A 13,173-nucleotide genomic window follows, 5' to 3' on the forward strand; every position below is an offset into this window, starting at 1 on the left:
TGTAAACAAACACTAACAACCAAATCACTGTATATACATAATGTTCTTCTTCGCCACCACCAAAGCAATCCGCCATTCTCTGACTGCTGAACTCAGAGCCCTCCTCACAGCACCCTACAACCATTTTTAATGTATCTCATTCCATGTATATATTAAATAATGACTGTGACACCTACAAACCATATATTTTACAACTGCGTAAGTAATTAAGGTCCATGGAGTACGAAAGTAGTTTCTAAAGCCATCTTATGTTCTGATTTAGCGATGGCTATAATGCAGGGATATAGCGTAGCTTCAGTCTTTACAGCCTTGCTCGCGCACCACCTTATTGCGTGGTCTTATACAAGTTAAGGACGCTGCTGTTACAAGCCACTTCCCCCCCACACACACGCGACGCGGCCCGCGTCGCTGCCATATCATCGGGCGGAGGTAATGATAAATATAAATAGGTAACAGACGCGGAGGTATTGATTGAACTGCGTTGCCCCTGGCAACCAGAGGCGATCAATAGCTCCGTACAAGCCGGGCTGCGACGCTGCTGCCCACGCCGGCGCTGGGAGATTAAAGGATTAACCAAGGGCTAATTATCCGGTGCGGACGTGCGGCGACTGCAATATATTTGGCATGGCGCTATAGCATTGACCATATTAAGACAATAATGACAATAATGCCAATCATCGCCAAACGCCGGCAGCCATCTTAAGTGCTCGTGGCGCATCCGCGCCGTTAGGGGTCGCCACCTCCTGGAGGGTGGTGGTACAGAATAGCGAGTCTTTGCCGTTAGGTGCTGCCACCATCCAGGGGCGATAGTGGCAAGACCCAGCATGCGCGAGTGCCTGCGATGCTGCGATTGGCGCGTGCATGAGCATGAGCTGCGGGCATGTCTGCGTCTATATAAGCCGCGAGCAGGGAATAACTGGGAATTCCCGATAGAGATTCCCCGAGAAGAGCCGCGACTCCTCGTCCGAACGTAGGTGTTGAATGAGGAGGCGGAGGAATGCTCTCTTGACACCAGATGCGACCACCTGTACTTTCAGTAGCGTAGCCAGCAATTTGAAACAGGGGGGGGGGGCCAAGGTGAGAGAGCGAAGCGACCGAGGGGTGTGGGGTGTGGGAGGGGTATCCCCCTCCCACGGTAGGAAAATTTTTGAAAATTCGTGTATGAAAATGGCATTTTCTGCACACTAAAATTCAGTATTAGGGGTAACTTATATGAGAAGTGGCATATGCTAATCCCTTATAACCCCCCTCCCTCGCTTTTTATTTTTTCCACTCCAATCCGATCAACGTGGGACGATGGCCCCTGGCTGTGGCGCCGGAAGGCTCTGAGGTTACACACGACCAGTTGGTGGACCCTAAGCAAGACCAGTGAAAATGGTGTACGAAACCAGTGTTTTTCAGGGAAGGAAGAAAAGAGTTAAGCGACCAAAGACAGTGATGAAGCTATTTCTCAACGGGAGAGGGCAATTTTTGAAAATATGTGCATCAAAATGGCATTTTTACGCATTTCATTTTCATTATTAGGTGTAGGTAATAGTGATATAGACCAATCCCATTCAGGGCCCCTCTCTCTTAATTTGTGTACTCTCCGATCAAGAGGGGGTCATGGCCTCCTTGTGCCCCCCCTTAGCTACGCCTATGTCCTCTTGTGTTGTTATAGTCATACAATTGCCATGTTCATTTATCCGTCATAAACCTGTTTAGAGTTCTCATACATAAAGAGTTAAAGTTAATTATTTTGAAAAGTAGAGCATATTGCAATCGAAATCTAAAAAGATCCACGAAAAACAGTATATTTGGACTGCAACAGAAATAAATCACGCAATTTATTTTAAATTACAAAAGATTTACATCGTTAGAAATAAAGCGCTAAAAAAGTCACATTCATATTTTGTTGTATAAATAAATGTTTTTGCTTCCTCTAGAATAAGACTAAAAATCTCCTATTGAACTTTGAATTTCAAAATTAAAAACAAAGGGTCTGCCAAAAAGCCGCTCTAATTAAATAGAAACGAAATTACCGGTGGGCGGGGGGGGGATGCAAAGAAAGTGTTCATGCCTGCTCTGATAAAAGAACAGTTACCTAACAGCTCGCACCAATCGCATCCAAACGCTAATCTTCCAGTACTAGAACTAGCAAATACTTCGTGTCCATCATAATCACCTACCATATAGACAAAGATAAACTCTAGTTCCTCCATTTGATGCTGCGCGTCCCAACAAGAACAGAGGTGCCGAATCAGAAGTAATCTAGCGCCCAACGCTAACTTGTTTCAACAAGCGATAACACGAAGTGGTGGACGCGACTACATTTTTATCTTGCTGCGCCGTTCCTGCTGCTAACCGCGGCACCGCGCCGTGCCTTGAAGATAGCAATCGTCAAACATGAAGTATCCTTTCAAAAACCTTTATATAAGACACCCGCGCATGAAATGGAAAGGAACTAATTAGTTGCCAAAAGGTCAGGATTAAAATGCATGACACGAATATTGCGAGCCTCCAGTAACTGGAGAAATTAAGCGTTGGATCCGCAATTGTGCCGGCTTTAAAACATAAGTGTGATCGATTGAAATAAAAACCGAGTGGAATGTCCAAAAAGGCGCGCTTATCAAGCTTCGAAATATCATCTATTCACCCAAGCATTCCATTCTCTTTTCTTCGTCAATAAAGAGTTCAGAACTACTAAAATCAATCAAGCCAACTTGCACAACACAGAATCTGAGGAAAGAAAATTATTCCTCCTTTCTTTAGTTCATGTTTATGTCTGTCTCAGAATCCTCAAATTCCAAAGTCCAAGTCCTTCTCCGTCGATTTATGCACAGCGCATTTTGAACGATTCCTTGACTTATTGTCATCACTAACCCTGTTCAACGAAAAGGAGAATGCGACAGAGAATTCGTGGCTGGGATCATTGTAGGGCAGTTTAGAACTTGACAGCTCATTGAGATGTTCGTTCACAGATGCAGAAAGTAACAGGATTTGTGCTAGCCCGTGAAGAACGCGTAGAGAGGCAAGGGGAAATTTTTTTATTCCACTTGCCAATGCAACAGGAGGGGGGGGCCATGGCCCCTGTCCCACCCCCCCCTCTAGCACGCAGTGTGTACTTTGTAAACATGCGTACACGAGTTCGAAATCTAAAGTAAAAGCAGCCATTAGTTTCCTGGTATATATTCTTTGCTTCTTTATAATAATGTATGGCGCCAACCGAAAATAGAAAAAATGATAGAACAATAACATACATATCAAAACAACAATCTATATAAAAATTAGTAGTGTCCTCTGTTAGGCGTCTTCTCTGCAAAATCTTATGAAGGCTTGGGCGCGCGTGTCCACGAATGACAGTCGGCTAACTTAATAGCGAGAGCCTATAACGTGTGATGATGCTGCCGGTCGCGATTCTATTTACACAAATATTTGCTTTAAATCTGTTTATGAATTCTGGCGTTTTAAATGTTTAAAAAAAACCATATTTAGCAACAATGCCATTGTAAAATCTCCCTTGGAGAAACAATGACGGCACGAATTCCAGGTCACTGCACTCCGCTAAGGTGCGCTATCCCAGAAAAAAACATACAATACACCATAGAATATACAATACTACGTGGTGTTATTATATCTATGCAATAACCCTCGCCAGGGACAACAACTGATGTCACACGAAGAACAGACATATCATATTACATAAGCCTAGCTAGGACGTCAAATGTACGTGGTTACATCAGGCAAGCGTTATACACGCATGCGGCGTGTCTAAAAACACCCATCGCGTTGTTCTGGGGCGCGATGGGCTGCCGCTACGTCCAGTGGAGTCTCCCCCCACCACACATGCCTAGCGGCTATGCGGCCATATCGGCGAGGTGAGGGCCGGGTTGGTCAGAGAACAGCAATTAAGTCCGGCAGAACAGCATTAAGTGCTTACCCGATTAACTCCACCCGGGCTGATCCGTAATGTTGCGAGAACGAAAAATCCTCCTACGCAAATATCCTCCATAAACATTTTAACGAAAGACTTCGCGGTGCAAGACCCCTCCTAACTTCAGCTAATTCCCTGTAAGTTTGACACGAGAAGACAAAGGCGATGATAGTAGACGCGGGCAGAAGGACACAAGTAAACGTTATTTTACACCAGGACAGCTCTAATTTAATAAGAAAAGATAACTGCGCAGTACATCGGCGGATCTACAACAGAGGGGCGACTAGGGTGTCCGCGAACGTTTTCGCATTGTTTATCTAAGTCGTATACCGTCGTCTCCGTGTTAACCGATAATTTTTCCCGAGATCTACAACAACAAACTGGGGCCTAACACTGCCATTGGCCCCAAATTTTGCAGGTAAGTTCGTTGTTTTTATATTATCACATTTCAACATTGATCTAAGAATGTTAGGGCTCATGTCATTGTAGCAGGATTTTCGACGCAGCACACGAATATTTCCGGCGCGCAGACAATTTTCTGTACAACGTAAATATTACTCATCGAATGCCATAGCTTCCAGCTCTCTGATTGCGATTCCAATTGCTTATGTGTTTCCTATTATTTACGTCTTGTTTAGTCTAATATAAGTTATCTTAGTTTCTTGTCCGTCTTTTCCATTAACGCATCTAGCGATACTTAATTGCTGCGGGAGATGGTTGTTGTAAATACCAATATACATCGGAAAGTCTTTGCCTACAAGTGCCCATTATAGTTCTGAAGTGAATTTGTAGTACTATACTTGAGTATATGTAGTCAAGTACTGTCAGCTCTACTGTACAATATACTACGTAATTAAAAATCAGGCTTAGCCTCATTGGACAGTGGAGCATTATGCAGCTATGGACTATATATGCGGCAGGCGTAAATGACAGTCGCATAGTCGTTGTTGGTCATATTCTAGACTCATCAATTTGTCTATATAGTCGCGCATGGAAGTGAAGCAGCCCGATTTTCTCTCATAGTAAATCCATTGGAATACTGAATAGCCCCGTCTAAGTCATCATGCCGTCATGCAATCTCTCATTCGGTCTTGGCCACAAGTTCCCTTCTCGCTTAACACTACGTTGGCGAGAAGTTCCTACGACATGTAACAATCAGAGAGCCTGGGCTGGCTAATTCGGTCTAAGCTAGAGTATGGCTGTACAGTCTGGGACCCACACTTTAGAAGACATAGAAAAAATTGAACTGATCCAATCCCGCGCATTGGGGGGATATTCGTCTGCAACAGTTATGGCAGAACCAATAGCGTAACTGCAATGTTACAATCACTTAATTGGCCGAACCTGCAACTACATCGTAAAGAGAGGCGACTCAAGCTTCTCAACAAAATTCTCTCTGGAAGTACCGCGATCCCCAAAGTCCAGTATATCAGAATGGGTCCATCGTGCACTAGGAAAAAAAACGACAACAAACTGGCAGTCCTCAACAGAGGAATTCAAAAACTCATTCTTTCCACGGACCATCGTGGATTGGAATGCCTGCACACAGAGCGCAATCGACGCCATCTGTGTAGAGGGCGCAGCCGGGAGTGCCTAACTTTACCATGCCCCACCACCTGCGTCATAATACGCGGTCGACGCAGTATATAATCAAGATCAAGATCATTTATGAGCCGTCATTGTGTGCAAGTCGTCGCCCTCGGACAGGTCCCATGTAATACAAACAATAGTAATTTCCCATTTGTAAGTCGTTCTCAGAAATGCCGTTGGCACAGTGTACGGTCTAGAGGATGTGCGAGCTGGCTGTCGCAATTTACTGTCATACTCCCTGATTTGACATTTTAGTTTGCACGCGGTTGTACCTACATTTATTAAAACTAAATGACGCGAGAGATTGGCGTAGCAACTTACAGTGAGCTTGGTCGCCATTAGACTTGTAACATGTCTCTATATATAGACTATCTAGTAGCAAGGTGTAGATAGGGTACCAGTCTATGCCGCCAGCAACATTGTTACAGCTGAATTTTAAGGACCGTCTTAACAACGCGGCCGGCATAAGTTTCGTGAAACACTTTAACGAGGGACCTTTAGGACAGCGTTAGGCTCTCGTACAAGAATTCTAAGGATATCCTTAAGATGGTGTTTTTACGATAGCTTCATGAAACGGGCCCCTGGTCCGAAAAGTGTCGACTTTATAACATGCGAGTTTTACTGTATATACTATAGGGCTGATTAGAGTCCCTATATACAGAGAGTAGCGCCATGACGAGTCGGAAAAAATCGGTCACGTGATCGCTGCCGGCATGTTGTTTCCAAATGGATCAACACCGCTGCCGCTTAAGTACAGCGCTGTATGGATACGCTGTACAATGGTCCATAGTAATTAATTAGACTAATCGTGCTTCAATAAACTCAAGATTTACAGAGATTATAGCTAAGACATGTGTCTATGTGTAGCTAGATTTATAGAACTGCTACGATATTACAGCTACGAGCGAGTGGAGAGTGGAACGCATTTATCTTGTGAATTACAGTGACTAGCTGCTGTGTTTACACTAAGAAAGTGTACAATTAAGCTATCATATGGCGCGAACGATTTGAGTTACTTTTCTAGAAATCTAGATACATATAAACACATGTGTTATCTATAATCTCTGTAATTTTTGAGTTTATTGAAGCGCGAGTGGTTTAATTAATTAGCAAGTGTCTACGCGCGGTATCGCACAGGCTAATATACGCACGGCTATTGAGCGGTAAGAAAGTGTACAATTAAACCATCATATGGCGCGAACGATTTGAGTTACAATTCTATAAATCTAGCTACACATAGACACATGACTTAGCTATAATCTCTGTAATTTTTGAGTTTATTGAAGCACGATTAGTCTAATTAATTACTACGAACCATTGTACAGCGTATCCATACAGCGCTGTACTTAAGCGGCAGCGGTGTTGATACATTTGGAAACAACATGGAGTCAAATCCTGAGTTGGCGCTACTCTCTGTATATAGGGACTCTAGGGCTGATAGGTGGCAAAGTTTTAGGGACACTTGTGCAGTTACATACTACAGAATATCATAACTTTCTTTTGACTTGAATAATTCTGAAGAAAGTCCTACAAACACAATGTTAAAAAATTGCAACTAAAAGTTTGCTTGTATTTGCTTTACGTCCGTTCGCCAACTGTATATCTCAACGTTCACGTACAACAATAAAATACTGTAACTTAAGAACTAATCATAAGCCCATCGCGGTCTTATTCGTTATCTTTACTGTTTTCGTATTGCAGAAAACAGTACGTGCATACTGTTTATATACCACTTGTATTGATGTGGTTTCAGGTCTGTATTACCCTACGCTTCTTGGCATCTGGGGCATTCTACAATGTCATTGGAGAAGCGATGGGTGTACAAAAAGCGACAGTTTGCAGAGTGTTGGACGCAGTGCTAGACTGCCTTGTAAATGTTGCTAGCGAATGGATCGCATTGCCAACATCACGAGACCAATTGGCAGAGGTAATTAGTACTTACTGTACATACAATTAATACATTTGTCACTTATAAAATTTATATTTTACAGAAGAAGTTACACGAATTCATACAGTTAAACAAATGACTTAACCAATTTATATTGCATATTTAACGTATGAGTCACTTTGTGTTTATTTACACTTATAATTATTTTAATATCGCTTTACAAATGTTATTTCAATTCATCAGATCAAGGTTGGATTTTACCAAAAGCGACAGTTTCCGGGTGTCATCGGGTGTGTGGATGGAACGCATGTTGCAATTCGAACGCCTCCACGAAATGAAGATGTATTTGTATGCAGAAAAGGGTGAGCTTATATGACACAATAATTTTATTATGAATCAATCACGAGCAAAATTAAGGTTACGTTAATACAAATTATATTAAACACAACAATAGAAAACTGTTAGAAGTTAGCAACAAGAATAATTATGTGTTGCAGGTTCCACAGTATCAATGTCATGCTGATCAACGACCACAAGAACAGGATTACAGCAGTATCGGCTCGATTCCCTGGTTCTGCGCATGACATGGCAGTCTTCGACTGTTCTAATATCCAACAGAGGATGGAGAACGGAGACCTGCAAAATAAGGGGTTACTTCTGGCAGACAGTGGGTATGTAACAGCTGTTTGTTCATGTGGCCAGAGACTATTATTTTAGCAGTGAGCGTGTCGCGACGCATCTTTTGTATCTAGCCGTTTGACACATCAGTGTGAATGTGTTGTACCAGAATGCAGGGTTATGGCTAAACTGCGAGAGTCTGGTGGTGGTCGCGGAAGGAGGCACACGCGCCTATGCGCGTGTGCGAGGTTCTTTGTCTTTGTGCAAGATGTAACTACAGTGTGCGAGCAAGATATTAAAGTTTATTCCGGTTATCACACAAGTTTGGATTTATTTTTACAGGTATGCCTTGAGGCCATACCTCATGACCCCTGTCTTGCGACCTCACAACGACCAAGAGGTAAATTAGTAGCATCGGTATTTATTGTTAAGTAATGGTGACGAGTGATATGTAACTCAAAAGGTAGTTTAATGTTGGAGCTGGTACATGTTGCTTCTTAACCCACACGAACTGGCAAACAAGAGCGAGCGATATCAATCCACGTGGACCTAACAATAAATACTAGATTATAGAATGTGTGCATGCGCATAGGAAGTAGTCCATACTATTACATTTATGTTTCAAGAAAAATGTGACAGTTGAAACTGCTACATTATATGTATGCATGAATATCTATATATATATAGATATACTGCTGATTATTACAGGTCAGATACAATGCTGCTCACAAGGGGACAAGGGTAAGCATTGAACAGGTCAATGGCATCTTGAAGAGCCGATTCAGATGCCTTGATATGTATCCTCTCAGGAGGCCTCTTCATTGAAGCAGGCAAGGCATGCAAGGCGATTGTTGCATGTTGTGTTTTGCACAACATGTGCATAACGTTTCACGACGTGATGGTAGAAATGCTACCAAATGACGTACATAACGATGACGTAGAACGCTGTCCGGAATTAGACGTAAACGGAAGGATAGTTAGAGATAATCTGATTCGAAATGCGTTTTAATGTCATTTACAGTGACCCAATTTAAAGTGACATACATATTTACGTTCACTCACCTGTAGTTGCCACTCACCTGTTATTCTTCATGTGTGTTATTCATATGTCTGACTATAAATACAAAAATAATGTAGATTAAAATTTTAAATTTAAAAAAAGATGTAATAACTTAATAACCATTAATAACAATTTATTAAACTGTTAACTAGTTAATTAACTAGTTGTACAGCATACTCACGTTCTTTTGTAATGTNCGCTACCCCTTTTCGTCTCCCATCTCCATACGCAAGCCTTACCGGGATCGTTGGTTATGGTTTAATACCCTTCGACACCTCCCATTTGCGAAGACACGGAACTCATACCGATATCTTCAATTTTCCGGCAAATGGTACTCAGAAGTCAGTCCACATTGTCAATTCGAATAGACGCTCGGTTCACCCTCCATTAACTCCTTCGTAGTCATCTGGCTCTCACCAACAATCATGGGGATTTATTCTACGTAGACGCAAACCTGAGGACTCCTTTGGAGGGTTGTCGCCCTCCTTGTTACCTTGCCTACTAGTGTACATGATTTCGATAAGTGTTCGTGTCTGCACGCCGTCTGCTAATGCATCTCGCTGATACTCGGACGCCTTTAAAAATGGAGGTCTTCTCGCCTTTCCATGCAAACCTTTGACTTTGCAGATGCCCGAAAAATCAGTAACATGTTGTAGTTTCGATGGCTTTTAGCTTTACTCGTGTGTGTTGGGGGAGGGGGCTTCATAAATGTTGCTGCGCCCTGAGGCGTCGCGCCTGCTGTTGCGTTATGCGTTTTTTTGCCTGAGCTCGAGGTGTAGTTGGTCCACTTTATTGTTGCACTGTAAAATGTATTATGTAAAGGTTTCAACGTATTTGCATAAAATTTTATTTAATCTATAATTGATATCAAACTATGTGGCAGCATACAGATTTGCGATGTTTATATATTATATATATATATATATTAGGGCAATAGAATTTGTTTACTTGCCCGGCAGGAATGCCTGTGCCATCATGGCAATCGCATTGACAGTGTTGCGATTTTCTCGCCAGTTGTGCATTTTTTCTGGTTGACGGTCAGGGATTACTTGTGCAGGCGACGCACGCAGCCATGCCTGTCTCTCAGGAGGGCCTCGCGACGAACTCAATGTCTCTGTTCGGCCAGTTCGGCTCGCCTCTAATTCAATGATATATATCAGGGATAGTATATTCAGTTAGGTTCCTCAATACATAATATTGTTTGAGAGCCATAAAAGAGTACGACGTATCAGATTATAAGTTGGCACACTCAACAGTCTCACGGATTATGTGTAGGCAAATCGGGTGACAATCGTTGATTAATTGATATGGATGCTATGTACGGAAATGGTATGAGTAGCAAAGTTGATCAAATGGATATGCTCGTAACATTATTACAAAAGAAAAAAAATATATGGGTTTCAGGAGTCTATCTAATAATTGATAGTAGCTCCTGATATGTTATGTAACATTCAGCATTGTGCTAGTAGTTAGACTAATCGTAAATACGTACTAAGTATACTAGTAATAACATATTATTATTTAAGAAAGTGCAGTAAAATACTAGTAACTAATCCAATACGGTTAGCTTATGCCGACGCCAACGGTCTTTCACTCTCAATTCAATTGCCAATGTTATTTATATATACAATTATTGTTTTTTTAACTGAAAGCGTATCACGCACGAATGTTCGAGTTTTTATGAGATGAATGAGGTTCGTTATGTCGCGCGCGAACAGTTGCATGATCGGCTGGCAAATGTAAACAATGTCTGGCGTTCCGAAATGCACTGCGGATTTCGAACAGGAGGAAGTTCCGCGGCCAAACTCCAGGCGACAGATTGGCGCTCTCGCTCAATAGGCTGCAATTAGCGCACTGTTCAACAAGTGGATTTTCGGTTTAGACTTTGTACGCTTTTTTACTAACAAGTTTTACAGCAGGCAGTTAGGCTTGTATGCTATGTAATAAGATTTGGACTAATAAAAGATGCAAAGTATTAAAAATTCGACATTTATTTTTGAGAATTTGATAAAATAGATAAATCGACATAGTGGCAGCCCATTTACTTACTTTCGAAGAATCATTACGCTGTTTTACTAACTAAGAGTTCAGGCGTGTTATTAATTTAATATTTAATGATAAAAATTTTAGGATGCTTGCCAATAATACCTAATTGCTCGAACATTTGGCTTTGATTGCATTTTTGGTATTAAGCGTTAAAACATGTAAATTGTGAGCAGCAACAAACTGCAACTAATAGAAAATTTCATAATGTTGCTGTTCGACGGGACTTCGCGGGCCGTTGGATTTGAGCCATTTGCTGGTTTTCGCGCTGGAGCTCGGCCACTTGAATAATAGTCTAGCCTTTGGGGCAAGTGGGTAAGCGGAGTGTGCGAAGGGGGGTTGGGGCTGCATGCAGTTTGGTTCCGGCCATCGTAAGTTTTCTAATAGCTGCGATGTGTTTCTGTCAACGCTAGTCTCGCAACATTAGCATTAGTCGTAAGTGTTATCGTAGCATTAACTTCAGCATTAACTTTACGATGTTTCTGACAACGGGCCCCAGGTGTATGAGAGTCTTTTTAAGCCATCTTGTTGCTGATTAAGAGATGGCTATAATTATGGGGATATAGCGTAGCTCAAGTTTCACAGCTCACTCGGCTGTTGGTACGCCGCCTGATCTTCCGTGTGGACTTAAACGCTGTTCATATCCCAAATCGTTACATTTTCAATGTAGAATAAGCTCGTTTAAGCCGAGCGTTTGCGCAGTGTCGTCATACACTGTAGATTCGATGTGCACACACTAAGTTACGATGTAATTTGCGTTTCTGAAAAATAAGCTATATTTGGTCAGTGTTACGTACTTGTTCGTCAGGCATACGTCACGACAATGTACGACCACTGACCGGGGGAGGGGGCTAAGCGCAGGGGTATGTCTAAACGTGTGTCTTGTGTGAACGGCGAAGGGAGTTGTGTGAGCGCGTGGTGGGGGAGGATCACGCTCTTGCTGCGGACATGAGGGAAGGTGCAGTACGCACGTATTTGCCCACGATGAGATGTACCTATGTATATATGTCACAGATATATGTATGTGTATTATGTACTACGTGTGCCCGTGTATCTGAGAAACTGCTGCGAGAAACGCTCTGTCCGGGGTACCCTGCAGGCTAGGGCTATCATCTTTTACCAGAGCCATGTCGATGGATATTTATCGCGGAAATCTACTCGTGGGTAGCCTGGTTCCATTTTAAATACATTTTAAAATCACAATATAAATCATTCAGACAGCTACTGCGCATGCGCAAACACTGATTTTAGACTATTCAGCATAGATAAAATTCTAGAATAATTGCTAATGTACCAAGCGGTAATATACTGGGTTGCATATGCCCAGTATCTGTTAAAATAACGAGTGTTTGGACGAATATATACACGTAAATGTATCTGCTAGACTGCTGCGAGAAATATAGCATAGCTATATTTATTTGTATTACGTGCGCCCAAGTGTGCGCGTGTGTTCGTGTATTATATGCCATAGATATATGTATGTGTATTATGTACTACGAGCTCCCAATTGTGCGCGTGCGTGTGTGCGTGCGTGTGTGCGTGCCTGTATACGTGTGTGTACGTGTGTGTATATATAATATGTGTACATGTGTACATGTGTGTGCGCATGCGTGTTTGTTGGTGTGCGCATGTATGTGTATGTATATATATTCACTAGTAAATTCCAAATGAGATATAACACACTTTTATAGTCGTTAGTCAAATAAACTCAGATATGTAATTGAAGGTAGTGAAGCATCTACTGTTGCTATGGCGACAGGAAACGTGGCACCTGAAACTCAATCTAATTTCCGTGTCTACACCCGACCATTGCGCTGTATTCGCCCACTCGCGATAGTCACCTGATTTAGATTTGATTTTGATTTTAGATTGATATTAGATCATATGATGATGATTAGATAATATGATTTTAAATTAATTTGATTTTAGACTTTCACCGATTCGTCACCTGATTTCAAGTATGAATCCATAACGTTGTTAAAGCAAGCGTCTGTATGAAATGCGGTGAGTAAACCCGTGCGTGCGTGCATGCATGAGAAACCCCGTACGTGCTCATCCCTC

General features: G+C 42.1%; 1 protein-coding gene across 1 annotated transcript; it reads left to right on the forward strand.

Moving 5' to 3' along the window:
* Nucleotides 1–4,316: 4,316 nt before the first annotated feature.
* On the forward strand, nucleotides 4,317–9,155 carry LOC106810813 (putative nuclease HARBI1). The gene is made up of 6 exons (XM_014814265.1): nucleotides 4,317–4,331; nucleotides 7,257–7,430; nucleotides 7,635–7,753; nucleotides 7,889–8,062; nucleotides 8,352–8,409; nucleotides 8,718–9,155. The coding sequence occupies exons 2-6, from the start codon at nucleotides 7,317–7,319 to the stop codon at nucleotides 8,832–8,834; spliced, it is 582 nt and encodes a 193-aa protein (XP_014669751.1). The 5' UTR covers nucleotides 4,317–4,331; nucleotides 7,257–7,316; the 3' UTR covers nucleotides 8,835–9,155.
* Nucleotides 9,156–13,173: the final 4,018 nt, after the last annotated feature.

Source organism: Priapulus caudatus, unplaced genomic scaffold, assembly GCF_000485595.1.
Source record: "Priapulus caudatus unplaced genomic scaffold, Priapulus_caudatus-5.0.1 Scaffold475, whole genome shotgun sequence".
Classification (NCBI taxonomy): domain Eukaryota; kingdom Metazoa; phylum Priapulida; class Priapulimorpha; order Priapulimorphida; family Priapulidae; genus Priapulus; species Priapulus caudatus.

Bases quoted from the DNA above. Each gene is read 5' to 3' on its own strand.
- LOC106810813 (XM_014814265.1), top strand. From the start codon at position 7,317: ATGGGTGTACAAAAAGCGACAGTTTGCAGAGTGTTGGACGCAGTGCTA. The intron at 7,754-7,888 runs GTGAGCTTATAT...TATGTGTTGCAG, and splicing joins GTATTTGTATGCAGAAAAGG to GTTCCACAGTATCAATGTCA. The intron at 8,410-8,717 runs GTAAATTAGTAG...TGATTATTACAG, and splicing joins GACCTCACAACGACCAAGAG to GTCAGATACAATGCTGCTCA.